The 25,369-nt window shown below is 39.1% G+C and overlaps 1 protein-coding gene across 2 annotated transcripts in view; it reads right to left on the bottom strand.

Annotated features, from left to right (window-relative positions):
- Nucleotides 1-307: 307 nt before the first annotated feature.
- GCLC (glutamate-cysteine ligase catalytic subunit) overlaps nucleotides 308-25,369 on the bottom strand; it is a 34,909-nt gene continuing 9,847 nt past the window's right edge. Inside the window, exons 2-16 of one of the 2 annotated variants that reach the window (XM_074819888.1) lie at nucleotides 21,381-21,493; nucleotides 19,861-20,043; nucleotides 16,998-17,111; nucleotides 16,163-16,221; nucleotides 15,936-16,072; nucleotides 12,555-12,629; nucleotides 11,554-11,670; nucleotides 10,557-10,695; nucleotides 9,912-10,024; nucleotides 9,164-9,256; nucleotides 8,324-8,428; nucleotides 6,082-6,163; nucleotides 5,882-5,985; nucleotides 5,659-5,779; nucleotides 308-2,026 (exon numbers count right to left, since the gene is read on the bottom strand). In XM_074819888.1, coding sequence (XP_074675989.1) covers nucleotides 1,821-2,026; nucleotides 5,659-5,779; nucleotides 5,882-5,985; nucleotides 6,082-6,163; nucleotides 8,324-8,428; nucleotides 9,164-9,256; nucleotides 9,912-10,024; nucleotides 10,557-10,695; nucleotides 11,554-11,670; nucleotides 12,555-12,629; nucleotides 15,936-16,072; nucleotides 16,163-16,221; nucleotides 16,998-17,111; nucleotides 19,861-20,043; nucleotides 21,381-21,493 — 1,761 coding nt within the window. In that variant the 3' untranslated portion in view covers nucleotides 308-1,820. Of the gene's footprint in view, nucleotides 2,027-5,658; nucleotides 5,780-5,881; nucleotides 5,986-6,081; nucleotides 6,164-8,323; nucleotides 8,429-9,163; nucleotides 9,257-9,911; nucleotides 10,025-10,556; nucleotides 10,696-11,553; nucleotides 11,671-12,554; nucleotides 12,630-15,935; nucleotides 16,073-16,162; nucleotides 16,222-16,997; nucleotides 17,112-19,860; nucleotides 20,044-20,488; nucleotides 20,592-21,380; nucleotides 21,494-25,369 lie in introns of those variants that run through there. The other variant, XM_074819889.1, reaches the window with a different exon arrangement.

The following is a 25,369-nucleotide window of genomic DNA, read 5'->3' as shown; positions in this document are numbered from 1 at the left end:
TACTAAGGCCAGAAGGGTGATTTAGCATCCATTGAAAGGGGAAAAGGACATGCTGATGCAATACCAGCAGGAAAGCATTCTAACTTTTTTTAAGGGGTCTTCCAAGCATAGCACCTGATGCTGTGCAACCAGACAGATGCTACCATGACACTGTCAATGACTTCTCTGCTGCAGGGAGGGTAGACCATTTGCCATTAGTCCTGAGAAGTTTCACTGTGAACAAAATGAGTCTGGGTAAGATGGGCTGTACTTGCCAGGTATGCTACTCCTTTTTCGAATCTGAAAACATAGGTTCAAGTCATGCAAGTGACCAACACATACTGCAAATTTTATTTTTATTTCCTTATTACAGAAACTAAATTAGCATATGCCTACATCTTGATTAAAACAAATTCACCATCACAGAAAAAAAGCATTCTTTTTATTCTCTAAAGCACACCTGTGAACACAAAACAAAGTCTGTCAGTACATAAAAGCTTCTTAGTGCACCTCTTCATTGCAGTTTCTCTATTAGTTCTTTTTAAAAAAATCATTACACCTTAGGTATTTATATGTTTGCATTAAGCTTTGCATAATCTACCCATAACACAATTCACTTCTAGAAGTCAGTTAAGAAGCTAAATCAAAAAGGCCCCTTAAGTTTGCTGTATTTACAGTTTCAATGGCTAAATTTTAAATACTTTACAGTCACTCCCAGCACTGGCTCCCAATTCCCAAAAGGATTAGTGCATTCCATTATTTCTTTATAACTATTTTCTAGAGGGGATTAAGTTGTCCATACCTACAGCTATGCAGGTATCTCGGCTATCTACACAAAGTACCTTACGGGAAATAAACATGCTGACAAAAATATTGATAATAATGAATGACAGATGAGAAACTCAATCTTTAGGAAGAATAGACAGGTGTATGGTTTACGCTGCAGTCACGATGTCAACTGCGGGGACAGCAGCAATGTGGGAGAAAGAGCAGTTCAGGAGTGCAGAAATCCAGAGTGGGGGTCTCCGGTTCCTTTGTAAAGACAGCTTTAGGTCCAGCTCTCATTTCATCCTCTCTTTCACCACATCTCCCCCATTACTGCTTTTTTTGTTAAATCATTGGGCAGATTTCTGAACTGCGACAGCGTTCAAATTTACTTCAGAGGAGAAAAAAAATATAATGATGCATCTGCAGACAGGCAGACTTGCGTTATCTGAATAAAGACAGATCTGTTCCTCCGAGTTTCACAGCTTATGAGGGGATGCAGGTCCTGTGGCAACTGAGAAACTGCTTTATAGATTAACAAATGGGATGCACATGAATTTATCTGTTTTTACATACTTTCAAAATCCAAATGGAAGGAAGAGTATGTGTGATTCAGGTAGGTCCAGAAGATTTTTTTTTTTTCTTACATAATAAGGTAGATTACTGAGCACATTCCAGGTTAAAAAAATTACAGTAAACATTCAGTAACTGGAATGCATATACTATACAAGTACCATTACATTTACAAAGCTGTTCAGGACAATTTTTCTTTCTAGAATAAGCATAAAAAAGTTACAAGCTAATTCACAATAACTTTAGATACAATGTTATTAAAATACATTGATGTTAATCATAAAAATATTTTACTATTTACATGTACATTGTATAAACCTTAATAATAAGAATATGCCCATTTTAGGATGCCTTAAATGAGTATTTAGGCAGATTGGCCCATTTTATAGTGCAGTATCCCTGTTTTGGTCTTCACACTATGAAACTGTACCAGATTCACAGTATCTTTGCTAGTGCTTTGCTAAAAGGCTTAAACTTTCTACTATTTAAGAAACTTTCATTCATTACAAAGACCCAGTTTTGTTTCCGCTTTGTTTCTTATTAAATCCTACACCCAGTAGTTCAGGACATTCTGCCTGGCCTTGTGCGATTTGGTTGCATTTCCAAATAAGGCTATAATTCATTTCATCAGTTATCACGCTATCTTGCTTGTAGTCTGGATGGTGTGCGATAAATTCCCTCATCCATCGAGCAACTGTCATTAATTCTCCTGTGGGCAAGGGGAAGTCAAATTTCACAGTTTACACATCTAGTTTAGCAGTACGATACCTAAAGTTCTATGCATTACATACAGAATTTATGAACAGTCCATGCTTTCATGAGAAACACATTCTTATACGTATTTTTAAATATGGCTTAACTGCAGGCATTATTAAGCCGACGCAATGCTGACAGTCTAAAATCCACTCATCTAGTGTGATCTTCAAACTTTCAGATGTTGTAACGAGACAATGCAGAGAGAACTAACTACTGGAACAGATTGTGTAGCAAGAGATCCTAAACAAGTCATTTGACAGAGACTCTGGCCAAGACGAACCAACAGACACCTCTACAACAACTACGTATATAGAAAATAACTTTGTAGTTCATCTGTCCAACTCAGCTGCTAGCTTTGCTCTGTCTACCCTGACCTATTATTCTTTCTCCCTCTAGCAGCTCCCCTAGCACAAAATAGGCAGGTTTCTGATTATACCAAATCCTGGTTTGTACACACTGCCTCTGCTTCATTGTGCAGGGTACAGTTGAGCATGGGGCAGTCAGCAGGTGCTTAAGGGTCCCCGACACTTCAATACAGGGTCATCAAATGACACCCACCAATTGCAGGAGATCTGCATCACTGTGAAGTAGCATTTAGACTACTGAATCTGGCTCCTGAATGCAGCATATGCAGGCAAACCTCAAGTAGTACAAGTTTAAGGTAACTGACAGTAAGACATTAAGGTAGGCTGACAGGATGCTCAGAGCCTAGCAAAACTGTCATTGCTACTGGAACCTCAGCTTCCTTGTAAGAAAACAAAGAGCCGAGGGCTTCCACTACAGAAATCTTTTGTTTAAGGATATTACAAAAAGCAGGAGGAATCAAGTTAGTGACAGCAAGGAGGAACACACAAATAAAGAGTAAAAAGCATCCAAGACTGTTTAAAGATAGTCTATCAATGGTTTTGAACAAAGGTATATCAAACACAAATCAGAAAAACTGCAAAAAGTACAGGAAAGAGAAGCAGAATAAAAAATGTTATTAGAAATAAAAATGTCCCTCAAAAACCAGAAGTCATGTTTTAAAGAAATGAGGCCAGAGTTTACACTTATATATAAAAATAGGGCAGAAAAAAAATATCCAAGAAGCATTATTTGTTGAAGGCACTAAAACTTTCTCAAACCAGTGAAAAGCAGGGAGCCTGTAAGAAAATCAGTTGGGCCAGGATATGAGCAGAGCACAAAGAGAGACACGTTTTAGGATTAAGAGCTGCCGCAGGCCTTTGGTGTGGGAGGAGACAGGAGAGCAGCCCAGCTCACACCAACACAGCCACCTGGAGGTCAGGCCGCCCGCTCACTCACCACCAGCAGAGATCTGTGGCACCCTCATCGTGAGCACAGCGCGCGGCTCCCAAAGAGCACACATGTATCAGGAAAAGGCACCACAGACTGACAAGAGGTGTGAGAACTTCCAAGCAAGGAGACACAAGACAAAAGGAACTGCAAGTTCAGAAGCAATATACTGAACGCTGATGAGAAGTGAGTAGAGAAACATTATCCTACAATGCAGGAACTCGAAGGCGTATCATGAAATGACTAGGAAGTGCATTTAAACTAAAAACTACAGGAATTGCATTTTTCAAAGAGCATGTAATAAAATTGTGGCATTTCTTATTGTATGACTTTATGGGGACCAAAAGTGTAACTGCTTCAAGAAGGGTAAGGCAAGGAACATGGAAATCATGTTTGTGAATGGTCATCAAGCACCGCAATTACTGCACCACCTTTGGCTGAGAAAAGGCCTACACTGCAGATGGGCAGGAAACAGAAGAGTATGCCAGGACAAGGATCACTTGATGCTGCTATCTTAACACTGCTTTCGTTAATATTTGGTGATGGTCAGTAGCTGCTGCCTGCCTAGCAAACCTGTAGTCTCACTGAAGCACAGATGAACTATGTCAGGGCAAGGTTAAAGCCACAGCAGCTAAGGTGCCAGTGGTTAACTCTGTGTGCTTGGTGTTCACCATTTAAAGAGAGAAATCCAAAAAATGGCCACCCTTTGTGAAGACATCTCATGCTAGACAGGGTGCAGTTCAGGAACATTTGATTTAAGATTGAGAGTAAACTGGAATAATCCAGAGCTCACAACTGAGAAACATTATGGCACAGTAATACAATGCCTAATGCTTTTTATTCTGAGAATTCTGGTTCTTATGAAGCATCATTTAAAAATAATTTCAGTTTATCAGAGTTAAGATACAAACCCTAGACTTATCTACCTCACCCACACCTTTTAGGTCCGTGTAAATAAACAAGCTGACTTTTGCAATGCCTGCAACTTCACACCAGGTAGCAAAGTTGTTCTTTGCAAGGGGAACACCTGCCACATGGCATCATTAGCTCTTGGAAAAAAGCTCTGTAAGACTTAGGCATTCCTTGTTTCTTCAACAGCATTTTTCTGCAGGAAAAACATCCAACAACAAACAATGGAATATTTTGAAAGCATTGCTATTTTGACAGCTGATGTGCCTCAGATGTTTTCTTCCTGTCAGTTTCTCTTGTCTCCCTCAATCCAAGCATCAAATACCCATCTATTCCCTGAAGGACAGAAGCCTCCTACAAACAAGGAGCCTCAGGAAAGAACATTTACAGCGAAAGTTCTAATTAAAACTTGTTACCATTCTGAAGTACTGCCGAAGTACTGAATTACTAGGCAAGAGAAAGTCCTGATTGTCACCTCAGCTTTAAAAAGGTCTTTACCTAGAAGCTTCTACAGCAATTTTCAAGAATTAAAAAGGAATGCAACACTTCAATTTAAAACCAATGAATATATTTCACTTGGGGAAAAAAAATAGATGTCTTGACTTATGAGACTGAAATTAACTGTCTAGCTAAATTCACAGCAAGGCAGGCATACAAGGGATTTGCACACAGAAAGGTATAAAGCTGCTGCAGACTGTGCTATGCGTCCAGTGCTAAATTAATTAGCCTGCATCTTTCACTTATTATACTGCTGCATTTTAAAAAAGGAGCATAAACAGCCATTATACTACCTGTCTTTGAAAACACTGCAACATGGGGAAAACAGGGGAAGAGCCTGGTTTGCTCTGCCTTGAAGGAGTTTTGCTACTTACAGAAGGACTTTCTTATCAGGGAGCTAAAGACTAGGTCCCATGCTCTAGCATACCAGAATTCAGTTATCAATGCTTTGGAGCAGCACAGTTTGGAGTCACACCAGTAATACCAGACCATCAGACCCAGCCTCACATACTCTTACAACACTTAAGTGACAGCCAAAGGGGATTAGTATATATGCAAACTACTACAAAGCGGACGATACACTGGCAAAAGCAGCAGTAAGTGGTGCTGAAAAAAGAAATCTTACATTGGAGATACACTACCCTTTAAGCTGTAACTGTATCAATTACTTCCAAATTAAGTTCTAAAATGGAGCATGAAACATTTATAAATCAGAATTAGACAGGACCAGATTTAAGCCAGAAAACACACTCCAGTCCTTTGCTCCTATGATTCAACACTTAACCAGACTGCCACCAGTTTTACCCAACTGAAAACTAGAGGACAGCCCAATTACTAAGTAGAAAAATGCCAGGAAAAATCAATGTCCAGAAGTGTCAAACATACCAGATGCTCTCTTTTTTATTAGCTTCAGGTAGTTTAGGATCGTGCACCTTGTGTCCACATCCACTTCCATGTTTTCAAGATAGGAATTCAAAATTGGGATCAAACCGGGAAAGACTCCTTCCTGTGTAAGAGAACAGAGTCAGCATAAAACACACTCAATTGGATTTCTGGGAGGGCGGAATGAAGGGGAAGGTTGTGTGTTCCAGGCAGAAGAGGCTATGACCTTCCCATTGATAATTGTGTCAATGCTCATTAAGGTGTACTCTTCTGTGTTGGTGCCTGTCCCGTTCTGTGCAGAGCCACATCCATCCACAACAGCGTTTCCACCTTCATGGGTGACAAAGGGAAAGGAAGAAACAGTTAGAAGGCAAGAGATGCACTAAACATCCATAACAGTGTTAATCACATTGCTTGTCGTGATACCTTTGCAAATATCTTTCCTGAAGTAAAACATTCCTTGCCGGACAGCATCTCTTTTCTGGGCCATCTTCATGTTTTCATCCACCTGGCAAAAAAAGTATTTTGGAGATTTGTGACATTTTATAAAATTAGGATTCTCCCAAATACCCACATTTTGGTCCCATTAGTTGAAACATCTACTATATTTCTTATTATGTCGTCACACAAGGCCAAGCTGTGGAGATAAGTTGTATTTTGTTCTTCAGGGGTCCTGGGCAAAACCACAAAGAGATGACATTCTGTGAAAGTAGGTCTCCAGCAGAAAAGGTAATGGTATTATGTTAGAACATGCTACTCTAATCTTAAGTTTGAATGAAAACACAGGAACAGCTGTGATTAACAGGTTGCATCCCATCTGGCAGACTTCTCTGTCTGTTTAGATGCAATTTAAATGAGTACAGAAGAAAATTGCCATTCCCCTAGCCATCGTTTGCTGCTTTTACTAACAAAATCATTGAAGTCTTTTTTAGAAGAGTTATCCTGTCTTAAACTTTCAGAAACAGAATTCCGGGTCCTTTGTATGGGAATCATATCTATTCTATACCCAAACATCTGTTAGATAGTTAGATAAACTTAGACGGCCAGTAAAGACGTTCTAAATTGCAGGCTTCTCAAAAAGTCTACAAACTACAAAGCACTGCTCATATGCTCTGCAAATGACATAAGCATTGCTCTGTCTTTCTGGATGAAAGATTTTGTCCAAGTTCTTTGGTATGTTCTCAGGGAATTAACACCACACAGCTTTCAGACATCAGCTGTACTATATTGTGTTCAGAAGGGGTACTATTTGCTTAATTCTTAGTTTGACCTTTAATTAAGGGCAATGCAAAATCTTCACTCACTTCTTACCTTTCAAAGCTCTGTTTTCAAAAGTCTGTTTTTGTTCATTTTATATTACGAAACCTATTTACACAACAAGCTGTTTTGAAAGCCTGAAAGAACTCTAGTCGTAGCTGACAGGAGTATGACCGCGCTCAATCAGACAGCAAAGATTAGTGTGAGATTAGCCCCATAAACCCGTATTATTTTACTTGAAAGAGGCAGGCTTACCAACAGTTGTGCAATTCTGTGTTGCATTACCTGCCAAATTGCTCGGCAAGCTCAAGTAATTTTATGCCCCCCCCCCAGCCCTGCAACTCTGTTCAGGTTCTTTCAGCACCTGATCTCTTTTTCAGTCTTAACTGGTATTCATTAGTTAAAAATTGTGCAGTTTTCTGCAGTGAGAGATTCCAAATAACAACGTAATTATGCACTGTAAGAACTAAATTGCCACGTTATTTACGAAGTCTGAACTCCCTGACATCAGGAAGATAATTTCTCCTTTTAGAAATCATACCAACTGTATGGTACGATTACTGTTAATTTACAGCTTCAGTATTTTTTTCCATATTAATTAAACACACTAAGAAAAGCTGCAGGATACTACTGCTATGCTGTAGCCAGTGCTGGCAGTGTTTTCTAGTATACAGTCTGTCAAAAGCCTTCTGCCGTACAAGACCTTTTTTAAAGTTACCTGTAACATTGCAGGACTATACATTTAAAAAGGTCTCTTCTGGTCAGGTGCCTCAGAAAGAAATCATGCAAGGACAGTTACACCCAAAACAGTGCATCAATTGTGAGGACAAGATTAAGGGAAAAGCACATTTTGCATTGCTGGTCTGTCTAAACACAAGTCACAGCTGTGACCAGAATCAGCAATATTTTTCAATCAATACTGCATAACACTAAGCATGCTGAACAACTCCTTTCCCGCTCCACCAGACACAAACAAAACAGAGAATAAGAACACAAGACAGATGCAAGGGCCATGTTAAAGTAAATATCTGAAGTTTTTATTTTGACCTCCACAGGTTATTTTCCCCACATGTAAAATGGTGGAAATATGCTCTTTCCCAGTCTCGAAACAGTCTTGTGACAATGGTATTTTTCAACATTTCTGCAGTCATCAGACACTGTTAGGGACCATGGAAGTTCCCCCAGTATTTGTCTATAAACTCCATTCCATGAGACAGCAGTAAAATATTTGTTTAATGCTGTAGAGTTGAAATTGATTCAAAGTACTGGTACAGATGAAAACTGACTAAAAGATAAAAATGACTGTTCAGTAAGTGCACAAATATTAGTTCCTAGATTGCAGAGGATAAGAATCAGACTTGATGCAAATACATTGCATTTAGCTCTAATAGATCTGATCCTTCACACCTACCTTGGACAAAGGAATGAGAAAATCCAGTTTATATGACAGAATCACTCTGGTTAGCAATACCACGAACACAACATATGCAGAGTTTTCAAAGTCTGTTAACTGGACCTAGACATGAAAGGATTAGAGAATGAATTATTTTAGTGGGAACACACTCACGGACGTAGATAAATATTTGGGAGAGTAAAACAGTTTAACGTACACGTTGGTACTTGTATTCACATACACTCTACTAGCAGAGATGGTGATGCATGAGCTAGAATCAGCAGCAGTGACTTCAAATGCACAATGCATGCACACATTTCAACAAACTCAACCCTTTAATCTAATGCCAAAACACACTCGTGTTTCAAAAGAATACCTAATAACCTGCACCTTCAGGCTCTCTGTGTAATTACAAATGTATAATAGCTTTTAAACTTTCACTTTAAAGGGATTAAATTCAGAGAGCTCAGAAATAGGCAGATATAAAATAGAAGCACTTGTGAAAAACAAAACAATGACAGTGGAATTGTTCAGTACCAGGAAAAGTACTAGAGAAATACAGTCCCTAGAAGCTAAACGGGGCTTTGTTTACTGTTGCTTTAATACAAGCCTAATTCCTTTCCCAATCACCCCAAATCCATTAGCATGCTTTGCTGTGCTGCAGTGGATTCTCCTGTCAGTTACATTCCCATAGTCCATGTCTGATTAAACACTGCTGTCCACTTCACTTGCATCTAGCAATTCAGAGGGGAGAAAACACAGCATAAGTAATAAGGGTTTGATACTGGATGGCAGAATGCCTGGTACTTTTCCACTTAAAAGGAAATGTGCTTTTGTGAATACTGACACCTTCCTTACCTCCATAGGTCTGAATTCCACTCTCCATCCAATATCTGAATTTGGAGGAGGTGGCTTAAACCTCATTGTCTGCCAGTTCGTAGACTGAATATTCTGCAAAGGACATGAAATAATCTGTCACAATCAAGATATGCATCATTCTATAATATAATCAAAGAAAAATAAGCAGATAACTAGAGTCCTAGTATTTTCCCTGGAACAGGTCACCAAGTTAGAGAAGTGCTTCCAAACTAAGTGGCATGACTTCCTAAAAACCACAGTATAATTACCCATCCCAGGAGCAAATATGTTACACTTTCTCATACTATTTTGTTTGAGGATTAGGTGTAAGATACTAGGGGGCTGAGATTTAGCTGACTTTTTCTATGAGGGGTTGATGCATCCCAAACTAAAAATACCTAATATTACCATAGCTATTATAAGAGACATTTACACATAAATGTAATGCAAAACAGTTTCTAAGAAGCTATAAAAATTGACAGTTCCCCATAACACTCATATACATAGCTGTAGTTTGGGCTCTTCATATTTTATTGGGTTTAAAGTATAAGCCACCACCTTCCCCTCAATAAATGATAAAACAAAGAAATATATGTGCTTATAACTGCAAAGTCATATGCTAAAGAACTAGCAGAAGTGAAAAATTCAGGAAAAAATATTCATAGCTAATATAGCCATCCTCCAATTAAGCAGTACTATAAAGAATAAGCAGGGTTATGTATATAAATTCCTCTAAATCAGACACAACCTCAAAATGGTCGGATTCATTTGCATCATCTAGATGTATTTTCTCCTCAAACAAAGTCAATGGATCTCGAATGAACAAGTGTGCAATATGCTGTGCCAAAAGGTGGTCAATACCTACAAAATGAAAATTCAAACAATTCACACATAGCAAAGCAGGATCAAGGAAACGATTTTTTTTTACAAGACTGAAAACATCCAACTCCGCAATGCTACCTCAACCCACCATATCCTGTTAAAGTTTAAATGATGACTTCAGGAAGGAAGGAAATGATTAGAGGTTAAAAAAAAAAAAAAAGACCGACCAGGTTCTTGTTTGGAAATGGCAGCGGAATATTGGTGTGGCTGCCATTCTTCCTGTTTTCTGATGCACCCCTGTGCCGTGTTTCCTAAAGCAGTTCTGCTCTCTCCACAAAGATAAAACATTAATGCGTCAAACATCGAGCTTCTCAGGCTGCAATTAGGGAGTTTCCGTTACAGATGAATACTTTTAAAAAAAGTCTTAAGATCACAGTACACTGATACCTCCCGAGTAGGAGTCTCTCTGAGGGATGCATAATGATTGAAACAAACAAGAACGAAAACATAAAATATCCCCACACACTGCAAGCATAATTCTTAACCTGCTCATAATGAAGCAAACACTTACCTTCCTTTATTAGGCGCTCGTAGATATCTTTGTCTATTGTCAAATCAATGTCATTGTATTTCTCACCACATTCAGATAGATAACTGTCTATGGAATCATATCTGGATTTACTGATTCTATAATGGTTGTTCTTCAGTGGCTATATAATTTAAGAATACAATATTTTAACAGCTTGTTAACAATGTTACCTAAGTTTTGCTCACTAATGACACTTATGTGAGAATTATTATCCTGTTTAAAAAACCCTACAGCCTCAACTAAAATTATTCAAAGCATGAGTCTTAAATAGGCTTAATAGAAAGCAATCCTGGAATTATGACTATTTTGTTTGCGGATGTATCTGAGCAAAAAACCAGTCATCACACATTGACTAGAATTCTCTAAAAGTGGAAACGTTTTCCTGACGTAATATACCATTACCCCAACTACCCGGAAAGCATTATTATACCTATTGCAACATGTACCAATACAATTTCACTACGTGCACATTGTTAGAGATGCTCTTAAAATGGGCAGTTCAACAAATTTCAAGCAGATTTTTAAAAATTACTTTTTTTTAATTATTTTTAAAGTGCCTTTAATGCCAATTCCTGATGTGAGAAACTCCTTAAGTTATGACAACAGGGTCTTTTCACATAGCTCTAGTTTACACTGCTGGATTACTCGGCAGCACCTGCTATTTAATCCAAAGCAATTTTTTCTTTTCGGGTCAAGCACAGACTGAAAGTTACATCACAGGGGGACCTTTTCAGCAAGCTGTGAAGGAGTGAATAGAATTCTGCCGGGATTCCATACCTAACTAAAAATACATATTTGCTAACATAAACTGTACAACCAAGGTGAATGTTTACACCCTCTCTCCTATATATACACACCACAAAGACTGCCATGTTCCCTTGTTAGGGATTCTGATGAGCACAAGCAGAATTTGATGCTAAAGGAGGTTTCACTTTTTTGCCTGAAAAAATCCAGACATCTACTACCTAACATTACTTACCTCTAGCCCTCTCTCTTCTCGTGTTCGATCATCTACAGATGCAGAGATTACTCCCCAGCGACAGTCAATATCAGACACATAGCCTCTGTAGAATGGAGATGCAGCACTCAATGCCATCTAAAATAAAACAGCCTGCTGTGAAAACAAAGGACAAGCCAAGGAACCAAAAGCAAAATACAACCCCACTGGAAAGGGAAACTTGCTGATCCAGAAACTTTAATGTACAGCCAAGGCCCATACAACCACAAATCGCTCAAATGCTATCTCCAGAAAACACCTGGATGAAGGGTTAGTATTACTCAAGTGGCATCTGACACTCTCCAAATTTATTACCTCTACAGATCAGCATTTAAGGAACACAAAGATGATATAGGCAGAAGCAATTTTGTGACAAATCAGCAAGTATTTTGCTCACACACTTCCAAACTCCAGAAGTTCACCTGCCAATCATTTTATTTTGTTTATTTTTGTTTGGCCAAGCACCTTAGCAACACAGCTAGAACATAGCTCAGTCAGAGAATGATCTGCTCGCCACCTAGTCCAGACCAATACCTTATTTCTGTAACACCTGTTATAAACAGCTGTTTATGAGCACATGCTTATAAAAGGGATAGATTTAAAAAACTTAAACTGAAACCCTCTGTAACACCAGACCAGAGTTGAAAAAATAAACATTGTTTTAAGGAGTGGGCTTGTCTTGTTTTTGTGAAAAACTGCCCCAGATGTACTTCTAGAACTATTCAACAAGAGTCTTGTGCATGTGGGAAGTAGAGCAGAGGAGAAGAAATAGACCTCATCTGTTTTGTGGTGTCATTTGGACATTAAATAAATCACACTGCTCATGTGACAACCTAGCAAGAGACTGACACTCCCCCCAGAGTACCAAATTTGTGACTAGCATTCAAGGCTTTTTTTAATTTTTTTTTTTTTTTTTTTTTTTTTTTTACATATAGTGGCTTTCACAAAACCAAGAGCTGATGTGATAGAAGTCCATTACTTACCACAATGGGACAGATCGTGGCTAGCTGATCATAGAGGTACCTTGCTTCAGAAATGCTGCAAGCCTGGAATGTTACCTGTTGGAAGAAGTAGAATTGCTATCACATTTTATATAATCACAACACAAGCACAGTCTTCCTAGATTTAAAATCAGTGATATAATAAAATGATTTAAATATCAAGAATTTCAAGGTTTTATTTTGGTTGGTTGGTTTTGGGAGGGGTTTTTTGTGTGGGTTCCCCCCGCCCCCCCAATTCTTGGACAAACTTTTGCCCCGTTTATCAGCAGTATTTATATCACAAGCTTCTTTCCACACCATTTCCTTGGTCATTAAAAGATTTCAGACCACAACACTCTGGCTGTCCAGAACCAAAGAAAACTGAGTAACTAAGTTAACAGCTACAATACACATGGGTCGGTAATGTACCTTCAAGGAAACAAGCCAAGAATCTACTTACTACTAAGTCAGAAACTATTGTAGATGTAACATTTGTTTTATGTGACAGCTAATCCCATTTTAAAGAACATTTAAGATGCCTTTGTTTGATCCTGCAAAACTGCAAAAAAATTAGTATCTTTTAAAATAGAAGTTACAGTAGACACAGAGTCCAGTTTTGCCTGTATTAGAGGCCAGGACACAGCAAGATGGAAAAGAAATGTTATTTGCAGAAGTCATTAATGATGTAGAAGCCCTACCACACATAAGTCACTGAAAATACGACTCTGCAACTTTTGGTGAAATTTGGTCAGAGCAGCATCAAACACAAAATACATTTATAGTAGCAGACCTTACCCTCCAGGCTTCCCAAACTGACACTTTCTGTAGTTTTAAAACTGCAGAGGGGGATCAATACCCTCAAAACTGTTGAAAGATGCTAAAGAGATCTCTCTCCTCCTTCACAGTTTACATATTCATAGATCAGAGAATAACTTATACAGGAGTGTATCCCTGTACCACTACCATAACATTGTACATCAGGCTTCAGCTCTACATCACCATCGCTACTCATTGTCCTGAAGAATGCCAGTTGAACACAGATTTTCCTCTTCCACGGATTACAATTAGAGTCCCACAAAACACAGAGGTTTTTCTCAGTCTGCTACTGAATCCCAATCCAACCCCAAGTAAGCCTTAAAAAAAAGAAGAACCAACTAACCAAAAAAAAAATCCCCAAAACTCCTGAGTTCACTGGTGGGCTCAGTGGTGGATTTTTTTTTGTGGGGGGGGTGGTGGTGGTGTAGAAGGCATATGGGATTTGTTTGTGTTTGTTTTGTCTTTAAGTCTACAGTCAACATTCATTAAAACATCCCAAGTTAGAAAAAGGGTGTGCAGTAGAGAAAATATTTCTTCTGTGTCTATCCTTGAAGTAGCTATCAGGAAAAAAAAAAGACAAAACGCACTTTGAAAAGACAAGACTATTTAATTCTCTTGCAGAGAAGCAGCTAAGTACGATTTCTCATCACTAACTCTGGACTTCCAGCACTAGGGAGCCTGCCTTGAGGTGGGAGGTGGACAGGACACCTACACTCTTTCCCTTGACAACAGCAATATCCGCCTTCCCTTTCCTTTTATGTTTATTCCAAATCATATTAAAGCTGGGATTCCACCCAGTTTCCAGTCAAACTTCCCATTACAGAGGAAAACGGCACGGCAGCCTTCTCCAGAAGAGTGCTGCAGGCACCGCAAGGACTGGAAAGCAGCAGCCACCAGCACAAGGCTCAGCAGGTATAGGGACATGAAGCCCCCAAAGGGGCAGAGCACAATGGTTTCCCTTGCCATTCGCAGGGGCAGCACCTCCCCACCCCACCATCGCTGCAGGCTGTCCCAGCCGAGCTCATCAGGACATTATTTTTGACCTTGGAAATACATCAAACCAAGCTGTAGCTTGGTGCATAGTGAGAAAAAAAAATGAAAGAAAGTATGCATACTGCAAACTACCTTAGAAAACAGGTGGGGAATACATGTTTTCTTCTAGTCGGTTATCAAGAATTATCAGTTGATAGATAAGCAGCTGCTTAAAGCACCTACCAGTCTTGTTTTCATTCTCCCTTTGATGATAACAAGACTACCAAATTTAAATTTGACCATTGATTACAAGAATGAGGAACAGTAAAATGGTATCCTGTAAAAAGGAATTTAATGTATTTTTAAATACATTAAATGTATTAACTGAACATTAAGGCTGTATTTCTTTTATCGGTCTTAAATAAGAGATGGTACAAAACAGACCGTATCAAAACTTGACACCTTGTAAAAACACACAGTATTACATACACTTTACTACTTCATCAGATTCTCCCTAGTTTACCCTTAGCAACAAGGGCTTTCGCAGTTTCTCAGTCTCAAAGGGAAATGCTTTGAATGGGGTTATTTCTGCCAGTGCTATGAAACAAGATGACCTTGGAGTATTTCCTTTAATCCCCTAGAGACTTAACACTAGCCTCTTCCTACCTCTGCTTCCAGAACGGCAGTGGCAACAGGCAGATTCTATCAACAGTCACATACATCACTACTACCTAAGGCATCAGTCCCTAGCATCAGGTTACTATGATAGAGAAACATTTAAAACAAACAGATATTGAAAGGATTAAAGCATTCCCAAGATACAGTATCCTCTGTTTAAAGCCAGGTGCTGTAAAATAGTAGTAACTCAGACAAGTGAATGAAAACAGTAAGAAGTGGGCATGTGTTAATGGGTGAAAACAGAACCAAAAATGTCTCCCAGCCTGCAGTAACAGAAGACAGCTACCCAGGTGAATTTGGTAGGTTCATGGCACAAGCAGCGAGAAGACTTCTTAGCAGGTAACTAAAAATATTTAACAATGAGAAATTTTATACAGGAATTCATGCTATTTCTAAATAAAGTTACACAGAAGGAGAAAGCTACTTATTTTTAAAGATATTCCACTCCTTGTTTTTGCTGTTCTAAGAATGGGGAAGAGGGAAAAATCCCCAAATGAGTAACCAAAAAAACCCCACATATTCCTACAGGACAGCTCAGTCTCCATTCCCACCGTGTCCTTTGGTCACGCCTGAAAGATGACCAGAGTGGAAGATGATCTTTCACACTTGAACAGTGCTGGAGTTCCAGGAGAAGGTGCTTGACCAAATGAGGTTTGAACAGTTCAAGAAATCCTTTCAGCAAAGCACCCAATTACATTTGAACATTAGCGGAAAATAAACATAATGCAAGCAAACTTAAATTTTAAGACTAGATTACCAAGCATAAGATTAAATTTGTTATTTTATTCCCCCTTTTACCACCCTGAAAATACATCAGTTGAATTAAGCTAGAGAAATCAGATTTAAGGCAAGTCTTAAAAACGGAAGCATTTAGGGAAGACAACATTCAGTAACATCTTGAAAGCAGACGTATTTTACCTGAAGACAACAGTTTCCCATTCCAAAACCCATAGCATCCATGTATATATAGTCCGGCTTAGCCGCCTTTGCTGCTTCTCCATCATCATTAGGAAACGTTTCGATAAATGGTGATGGTGTGTTCTTATCTTTAAATACTGTGTGGAAAATGCAGGTACTCAGTAACCCAGAGCATTAGATTGAACAACTATTTTGAAGAAGAAAAAAGATAGATTGAATTTACTCACTTGGTACATTTATCACAACCTTCTCTCCTCTTCGGTGCCGAATGTTTCTGGTCAGTGTACTACAACAAAAAAGAGTTTGCTGAAACATCTGGAAGTTTCTCTTTATGCAAATGTTATTACAGTTAGTTTCTCAGCAATTCTTAGAGTTTCAGAACGTCAACTTGCTATTTATTTTAAGCATCTTCCTTCAGGACATCTCTTTTTCTAGTTTATGACAGACTATGACAGATACAACACTGAATTTTTCTTCAGTAAAGTAAGTCTTATTTTGATGGACCTCACAGTACTATGATGATAGAGTAGGCAGAAGTAAAAAAGTTACTGACCTGAAGAATACAAGGACAAGTGAAAAGGCATGCTTAGTTTTTACATAGAATTGTTTTCATTTTCCTAAGTCTCACCTTACCAATGAAAACCTCTCTCAGACTATTGAAATTGTTTGACACCATTTTCCATTTCAGAGCAACTACTGCAAGTTACTGAGCACAGTGAGATGTTGCTGTGACACACCTGAGCAAGAGCTGGATTAACTGTGATGGAAGTGGTTGGCCATGGGATTTCAAACTGGAAACAATTTTGCAGTAGCATAATCAACACCTTTTGCCCCGTAATGGTGTGAACTACTATATAAAGTTACTTGAATTTAACAGTTTTCTTTCTTAAGTCACTTTGACAGAAACTACGTATCATAACAACCATCTCTGTCCAAGTCCTTGTGATATCTGCAACTAGCCACATAGCTCTCTATTCCAGTAAAGAAGTTGCAGGTATGCCTATGATATTTAGGCACAGAGAAATATTCAGCTTCTCATTCACACTCCTCAAATACTCTTACCTAAATCTAGGATGTTTATTGATGGCTTCATCCGGAAAAAAGAGGGATTTTGAAGCTCCTCCTTCTACTGGTGTTGGCTTATATTCTGGCAGCGTAAACCCAGGACACCCTAACCTATGCAACACAACAATGAGATCCAAGCTGTAATGAAAACAGACTGTGATTTTAAAATGGTCAGAAGATCAGAGATTAGGATTCCAGTAGACAAAGGAATAAAAAGAGATTTTTAAAAACTTGCATCTACCACGAGTATTTCTGAAGCGCTTTTCAAGACTGCTACCTATGCATGTGGAATTGACAGAAAGAGGTCTTAAAACAGTTACCGTTGATAGGTCAGCACTTGCCAACCATCAGCTTCTGTGGTGGTTAAAACAGACTTTTTTTTTTTTAAACCACTACTCTATCACTGGACAGTAAACATGGACCTTTCAGTGGCTGAAGCAGGAAACTTCACAGTATTATGCAGAGTACACACATATTCTACTGTGTTAGCACTTGACATTAATACTGACATACATCTGCATTCTGCGCCTTAAAGCTTTTCTCAAGAGTACAGGTTAAGGCTGATTGCTAAAGTAATTTATCCAGCTCTACTCCCAACAACCTACTCCTGTTAAAGAGAGGTATCTAACCAACTCTAAGAATTAGAGGTAGTTTCAAGTGATACACACATCCCAAGTCCCACAGCAGTTTGCAATTTTAGAACTCTGAAAAAAACCATAAATGAGAGAAACATAGTAAGGAAAGAAAAATTACAGCTATTAGGTGTAAAATGCTGAGGGATACTGCAAGTAAATCAGAATAAAATCTTCTCCTTTGGAACCTCCATTGTAAGCTAAGAGTCATCTGAAACAAGAATAAGTAGGTTTTCAGTACAACTGGGACAAAGGAGCATTTGAGAAGTTGGAGGTAGAGTTGCAGAAGATTAATTTCTCCGTGATGCACAGTATAAAGGACAAAGACTGTGTTATCTTGAGAGGCTCTAGTATTTGCACGTATAAAAACAGCTAACTGATACAATTACAAGCAAACTACTCAAAATATCAGAAGACACATTTCTAGAAATATTTTTTATGTTCAACATGTATTTCACTATTGGTTTCTTCTTCCTGGTTTAAGTATACAATTTGTCCTACAACATCTAAACCCAACTTCATTACTTGTCTAAGTGCAACACTGTAAACCGCATCACTCCAGTCCTCAAGGAAAACAGCTTTCTGGTCCAGTAGTGAGGGTTCATAAATTTAAGAACTAGGGATACTCATTTAGCTTCTAAGCTAATATTTTTTATTATTTAAGCATTTACAGGTTTGTTAATTTTTAACTGAATTATTTTAATCTGAATAAACCTACTTTACTTTTCTTCTGTCAGCACTCTAACGAGCTTTTTTGTCTTTTCAGATGCATGGATTTTTTTTTTAATTATACACACATGTATATGCACAGATGCACACAGGCATATGTACATGTTATTGTAGAGACAATGTAGCAAAACCCTCAAACCCACAAAATCTCAGAAATATAGCAAGACTCCAGTCAAACCAACAGGGACTCGAATGGCAAGAAAGCAAAAGGCAGAAATAAGAAACTAAATAGCCTAGGGAAAGCAATTTCTGAAGACTGAAACTGTGTTTGGGATGATGCGTAAGTATTAAACTACATTTTATTATTTACTGGCTTTCACTGAAGTCCAATGTATTGCTCTTACGGTGATTTTTAAAGAGTAGTTCTCTCTATCTACAACATGATGAACAACTCCTCTCCCTTTATTCTTTGCACAACTGGGTACGAAATGTTTATATACAAAATTTATTAAATGACACAATCTATTTGTAAGGTTGCAGGGAAAAAAATAAAAGTTATTCTGTAACACACTCAGAACTACTTAACTATTGGACTTTAAATAAGCTCTTAATACTTTAAAGGTATCTAGTACAGCTCCCATGAAGAGGAAGCATATTTTGTCAACACTGTGTTCTTAAAATAGCATTCATGGGGCACAACGAACCTCGCTGCTAAGTCACATTTTGTACTGTTCCTGCTGTCAGCAAGAATTTAGGGTCACTGCATCCTGTCCTATACAAGAAACCAGCCAGTAAGGCCAGCTGCTTCTCCTCTACTGCAGAGCAATTTTTTAAATATTTTAAGGATAATTATCTTCATTCATTTGACCAACCAGGCTAGTTACAATGAACATAAATCCCTGCCTAGAACTGTCTGAAAGAAAGGTCACAAAGTACAGTATCTCCTAGGTAATAAAGTACATCCTGAATTTTATTTCTTCAAGTCTCTTTACAACAATAAAAAGGAGGAAATCTACCCTTTGTAAGGAGAGGCGTGCTCCTTTCTAGATTCAGCAAGTACAGTATTATAGAAGTTTTAAGTTTTCATTTTGTACAGATAATCACATTCCTGTTCTACTGTGTGCTCCAAGCCACTAACAGAAGTTTGCACATGCTTTAGCGAAAAAGTAGTGTTAAGAAATAGATCAGGTTAGCCATGTTTTACAAAACTGCTATTTATAAAGATCAAAGGTTGCAAAACAAGTGAAATCTTTTATATATGATACACCACAACAATTCAAGATGGCAGACTACATACAATTATTTTACAAATGTTCAGGTATTCTCTCCTAATACAAAATCATCACAAATTAGAAGTAACCTAAAAATATAAAGTATGCTTATTTGTTTGTCTCACTGCAAAAAAAAAAATTTAGGAAACACCAGAATGTTAAGTCAAAGTACTTTAACTAGATTGTATTTTGCTTGGTTTCATTTTACAGTTTAGCTATATGCAATAAGGAGAGAAAGCGTATAAAGAGAATAGCAAACACAGGATTACATTTCAGCAACCATCTTACCTTGGAAATGATGTCACAGTACAAACAGCCTCATTTTCTTTCAGCACAGAAGCAGCCTCTTGCCGTCTTTTCCTCATATTGTCTTGTACAGTGTTGAATTCAGACATGGTTCCCCCATACGGCTGCCCAGGTGTCCCTTCAATCATATAGCTTCCATATTCTGGTCGCCAGAGTGTTGGGTGACTATAATAAAATAGCCTTATTTAAAGATTTCTACAACTTCAGAAAAGATGGATTATTTGCAAAAATTTCAAAAATGAATGCAACTTGCAAGAAAAATCTCCTGAAGTTGATTGTTTGGTAGAGTAGCACAATGTATCTTCCAATGTACCTCACCACCGGGAGGCAGTGAAAAGAAATTAAGGCACAGTTTGGCAGTAGGAAGTGTTGCTGTGTAGTGCAATAAGTAGGATTTGCCTATGTCAAATTGCAATTACCTTCAGTATCCGTCTCAAGCCTTGTTTCTTGGGGTTTTAACTCAAACTGGAATATACAGAACATTCAACAGCTTCCATAGTACAAGGCAAGGCGAAAATTATGCTCAATTTCTTCTTTCTACTGTCTGTGAACACCTGGTCATGTTTCACAAATGTATTAGCTTAAGAAATGAAATGAAGTTTGAGTGTACCTAGTCACCCCCGAGAAGTAATATCTTCTCATTCCCTTCTGAAGCCATGACATCTCCATGGAGCACACTCTAGCAGAGGCAGAGCCATACCTCCCCTATATTTCTTCTGGCAGTAGCAGTTTTGAGCCTAAAGGCAAAGGGATTCCTTCTTGCAGGCTTTCAGTAGTCCCTCTACTGAGGAAGACAGAGAAGCCATACTGGAAGACGAGGTTAAGGTACCTAGAAAGAAGTGGACTGGCCCAGGGCACAAAAGCCCTTCCATGTTCCTATAAGCTGTGACCTGCTTTTGGCTCTCTTTAGCCAGAGCACTTCGTTGTATCTTGTCTCATTTCTCTGCTCCATCAATTAAAAGGCCAATCACACTTCTCTGGCTAGTTGAAGTATGGATATGATCCAGTTATTCCTGAAAACAGCATGGGAGAGGATGGGGAAGAACTGCTCTGCTGTCCTTACACCTATCTTCCTAATTCTGCCAAAAATGGGAGAGTGCTCCTGCAGACAACAGACCTCCCTATACAGCCCTCACTCGCTCCTGTAGTCAGGGATACAGGGGCGAGTGCACACACACACATGCTTTATAGGGCAGGAGAGAGGTAGTAGGGGATTACTGTGTACACACAGACACAAAACCAGAGCAAGACAAGACAAATACCTAAACTGCAACTTCTGTGGGCACACCATTACATCCTCCTTTTTTTCAAGTCGTAACACACAAGGTGCCTGGACTGCCTGCAAGTGTGCTCAAAACCTTTCACTTTCTGTATCTGTAGCATACAGTTTTACCAACAGCAGACTTGAAAGTTAAGCCAGGTCTACAAAATTCTGTACAATATCCTAACAGGAGAGGGGAAAAAAAAAAAAAGAAAAAGCAAAACAGGAAACAGCTACTCACTTGGGGTTTACCTTCTCCCCCTTGTCTTGCAGTGTTTGAAGAACTTCTTCACCGCAGAGCACCAAGCGCACTTTCTTATTCTCATGGTCAAATTTTACTAACATATATTCCACCTTGTAAATAATAAAAACAAAATAAACAATTAAATGGTAAGATCTTGTTCACAAACACATTGGCGCATAATTTTAAGCATCAAGTGGAAAAAAAAAAAGGGATGTTAGACTGAAACTTTATCTTTACCAGAAGCTTAAAAATCATCACTATGAATGCAGTAAACAATACTGCAGAAGATGGCTGCATGCTTATTTCACCTTGAATAGAGAACTGAAATTCCTTGAAATTGGCCCTGAATTTTTTTTCCCCTCTATTTCCAATTGTGGATATTTCGCAAGAAGATTCTTGAATTTCTATTTGCCTCCACATTGTTTTTCAGACACAAAAACCTAAAACCCTATGCAAGCTAATAACCACAAACATCCCTCTGTCATCCGATGACTTACAGTCTCTGCTGCTGACAAAAAACAAACAAAAAACCCCAGAGAATTCTACAAACAAGACATCCATTTACACCCATCACTTGTCGGTGCTATTTAAGACTAGCATGACAGAGTCTCATTTATGCCACGGAAAGCCCATGGCTGTTACAGATAGCATCAGTCCTGCTATTAAACACACTCCAGCTCTTGGCACAGCATGGGGGTTTCCATCCTTCTTGATTCAGTTTTGCTGCCACCTTTTCTTCCCTTCCTGCCCATCGTACCTTGCCCCAGAACCTCTGCCTCCTCCCCCCTGTCCCTGCCCCAGGCTGTGACCTACACCCACTCCCAGTGACACACCCAGTGGAGAACTCAACCCAACAAGCCGCCAACAACAGCACTGCCAACACTGCCTCCGAGCACCGGAGAATACTGTTTCCCTAACAGAGGTTATCTGAAAGCAGCCAAACCTGGAACACCCTCATGTCAAACTTTCTAATCTTCACGCATACTTGCTATCAAAGCGCCTGCCCCTAACGACTTTTAGAGCCCTACCAAGTATAGCAACCTAACAGCTGCCTGGACCTTATAGCCCTTCAGTACTTACTGACACAATCTATTTCCCTACACCTATTTGGCTTGGGATGCTCTCTGCTGTTCGGGATGTGTAAAAGACAAAAATGCCCCAGGTGTGATGTGCCACATAAAAGCAGAAGTCCTACATGGAAATGCATCACAAGGGTGATGGCTTTGAAAACCCCCAGCTGGACTAGCGGTGATATGCAATGCCTTTTGTTAGAGGGTCTCAAACCACTGTCTTCGAGACACTCACAACTCCATCAATCTGTAGTTAAAAAAAAAAAAAAAAAAAATCAGGCTGCAGTTCTACAGACAGAACTTGTCAGAGGTTTTGCACCGTGCTCCTTGGTTTTGTTTTCCAACACTGCCTAGAACCACAGCCACCAGTACTTACTGAACACCACTGCTCCAGCCCCAGGAGTTGACTCACACAAGTTGCCAACGTTAAAGTTGCAGTGTATTAACTCGTGGCAACTTTATCTAGTACAGAAGTCTGATGAGTACAGGAAAACAGCTTGTCAAAACAAGGAACTTGTGCAGTGTTTTCCAGCATGCTGTAAGTGGATTTGTGGGCTTCATGCTCTTTGGTTGCTTCAATGTTCATGGAAGAGTTATTGCTTGCTACCAAAACAACAAATATAATCTTCTGTTGGGATTTGCGATTAAATCACAAGCAGCATTATCCAAGAGTGTTTGTAATTCTACAGAATCCGATTAGATACAAACTCTGGAGGAACTCATTCAGCAACTGTACATGTTCTCTATAGTTTTTTTAAGATCAAATTTTGATCCCGTACGGAAAAATAATGATTTCTAGTTTCTGTGCAAGACAGCATTTCTTCATGTGGTGTATTTTGTGGTTTGTGGGTATTATGCCACAATTATCTGCATAACTACATACTACAGTCAACCAGAACACACTCCAGCACTGATTTGTTACCTAGTACCAGTCTCTCCAGTGACGCTTAAAAGTGACAAGAAAAATGGACTCCTGTCACACCTTCCAGTTTCTTACCATGTTCAACATCATCTCCTTCTGCTTTGAAAAGCATCATCCCCACTCAGATCCAGTCTAGAGGAGGTACTGAAGCGCACTGTTCTCCAAATCATACAGACGGATGTGTGAATGAACATCATGCCCACTGCATGCCTGGCCTCCCACCGCACCATCACGCGTGGGCTAGTAGCAGAAGGGAGGGCAAAGGAACTGCTCTCTACCTTCGAGAGACCCCAAAGCTGAACATTTGTCCACTGTTATGTATGTTAATGTAATTAACCTCCTGTCTTAAAAAACCCCTCTCCAAATGTAACTGCAATGAACTGGTGGTGAGAACACTGTATTTCTCCTTAAACCATATTGCAAGTTTCACAAAAGAAAATAAGCCAAAAGTGTAAAGAAACATTAAGCCAAGAAGGAAAAAACAAGGAAATCAAGATGTTTCATAATCTGAGTGCAGTAGTGAATATATTGCATTTATGCATCTAGCATTAGAAACAACTACTAACTCCTGCCTCCAGAAACATCAACTAAATCTTCAAAGCTGTCTTAATACACAGAAGATCTGCCATTAATTTTAATGAGAAAAGAAAAAAACTTCAGATGGCTGCCAACAATTCCAAGTAACCCACAGAGTATCTTGCCAACAGAGGGACTGACTGAATGGGCATCCTTAAAGAATTTAATTTAAGCTCACCAAAAGATTTAGCCTACAGCTAGAAAGAAAGAAACGAATTCAGAGTTCACACATTTTTACATTTAACTTCAGCTCATCATTCAGACTTCTCACATGTTTTCTATCCACAAAAAAGTTCAGAGAAGTGCAGCCAAGCTGAAAGCATCAGCATGCCTGGCAGAGCTTCAAGAGTCTGAAAACCAAATACACGGGGTTTCACCCAACATTCATAATTCATCGTTTTGCCAAGCTCTTCAGAGTTCATTTTTCTCCCTAATTTTAACTAGTCTCTCTAGCAAGCAGCAAAATACATGTCAGGTCAAATTACTGATGCAGATGGCTCACAAGGAGCCTTGCAAAGAGCCGGCTAGGAAAGCACACCCCGCCATGGTAAGAAAGGTGGCCACTTTGGGCTCGCACGCTCACCCAGTGCTCTCACCCTGCAGCAAACCCAGCATTTCCCTACCCTCTGGCTGGCATGTTCTGCAAGGCTGCTGAGGACAAGAGATGACCTCCCAGCTTCTCCCTGCAGACAGACATGCTCAGCACTGCTCCGGTGGATGAGCCTCTTTGACCAGTCCATGTCTGTCTGGCTTGCAGAAGTGCTGTGGCACCTTACCAGGAGAACGAACAACAGTTTGGCCAGGATGGTTGCAAAGTAAAAGCTGTAAATACACACACACACATGCAGAGCAAGCCTAAAAAAAGGTTCAAAGTTAAATGCATTAAAAAAGTAAATAAATTCTCAGTTAAAGCAAATAATCTGAGCATAATTGATCTACCCACGAGCCAAGACAAAGAAAAAACATTCTTTACAGGCTTCCTTCCTCTCAGCTACTAACTTGCAATATACTGCATCTACAGAGTACTTCCACGCCAGCTCCACTTCACCTGCCGTATCTTCTAGGCAAGGAGCATGTACCATTAGCTTGTCAGCACGACAACACCCAGAACAGTGTTACTTCACTTGTCACTATTATTTCTCAGAGTTGGCTACCAAGGAAATTTCAGGCTTTTAAAAATTCTTTGATGTCGCTTCTGTAAATACAACCACAAGTGAGGCTTTGAAGACCTTCAGCTGGGGAGGAGCCAAACCACTCTCCGTGCATTAAGCCAAACAGTTGTGCTGTACTTGCCCAGTGGCAAAGCAAAATATGATCATTCTGGAAACAGGTAAGCATGTCTGAAATTGTGTTTGAATGCCTGAGTTATTTGACCATAATTACACATATTGTATCTGCATAAAACACACTACTTAAAG

Source organism: Strix aluco, chromosome 3 (assembly GCF_031877795.1).
Source record: "Strix aluco isolate bStrAlu1 chromosome 3, bStrAlu1.hap1, whole genome shotgun sequence".
Taxonomy (NCBI): domain Eukaryota; kingdom Metazoa; phylum Chordata; class Aves; order Strigiformes; family Strigidae; genus Strix; species Strix aluco.
Note: the sequence above shows the minus strand (reverse complement) of the source record. Positions and strands in the feature narration are given on the sequence as shown.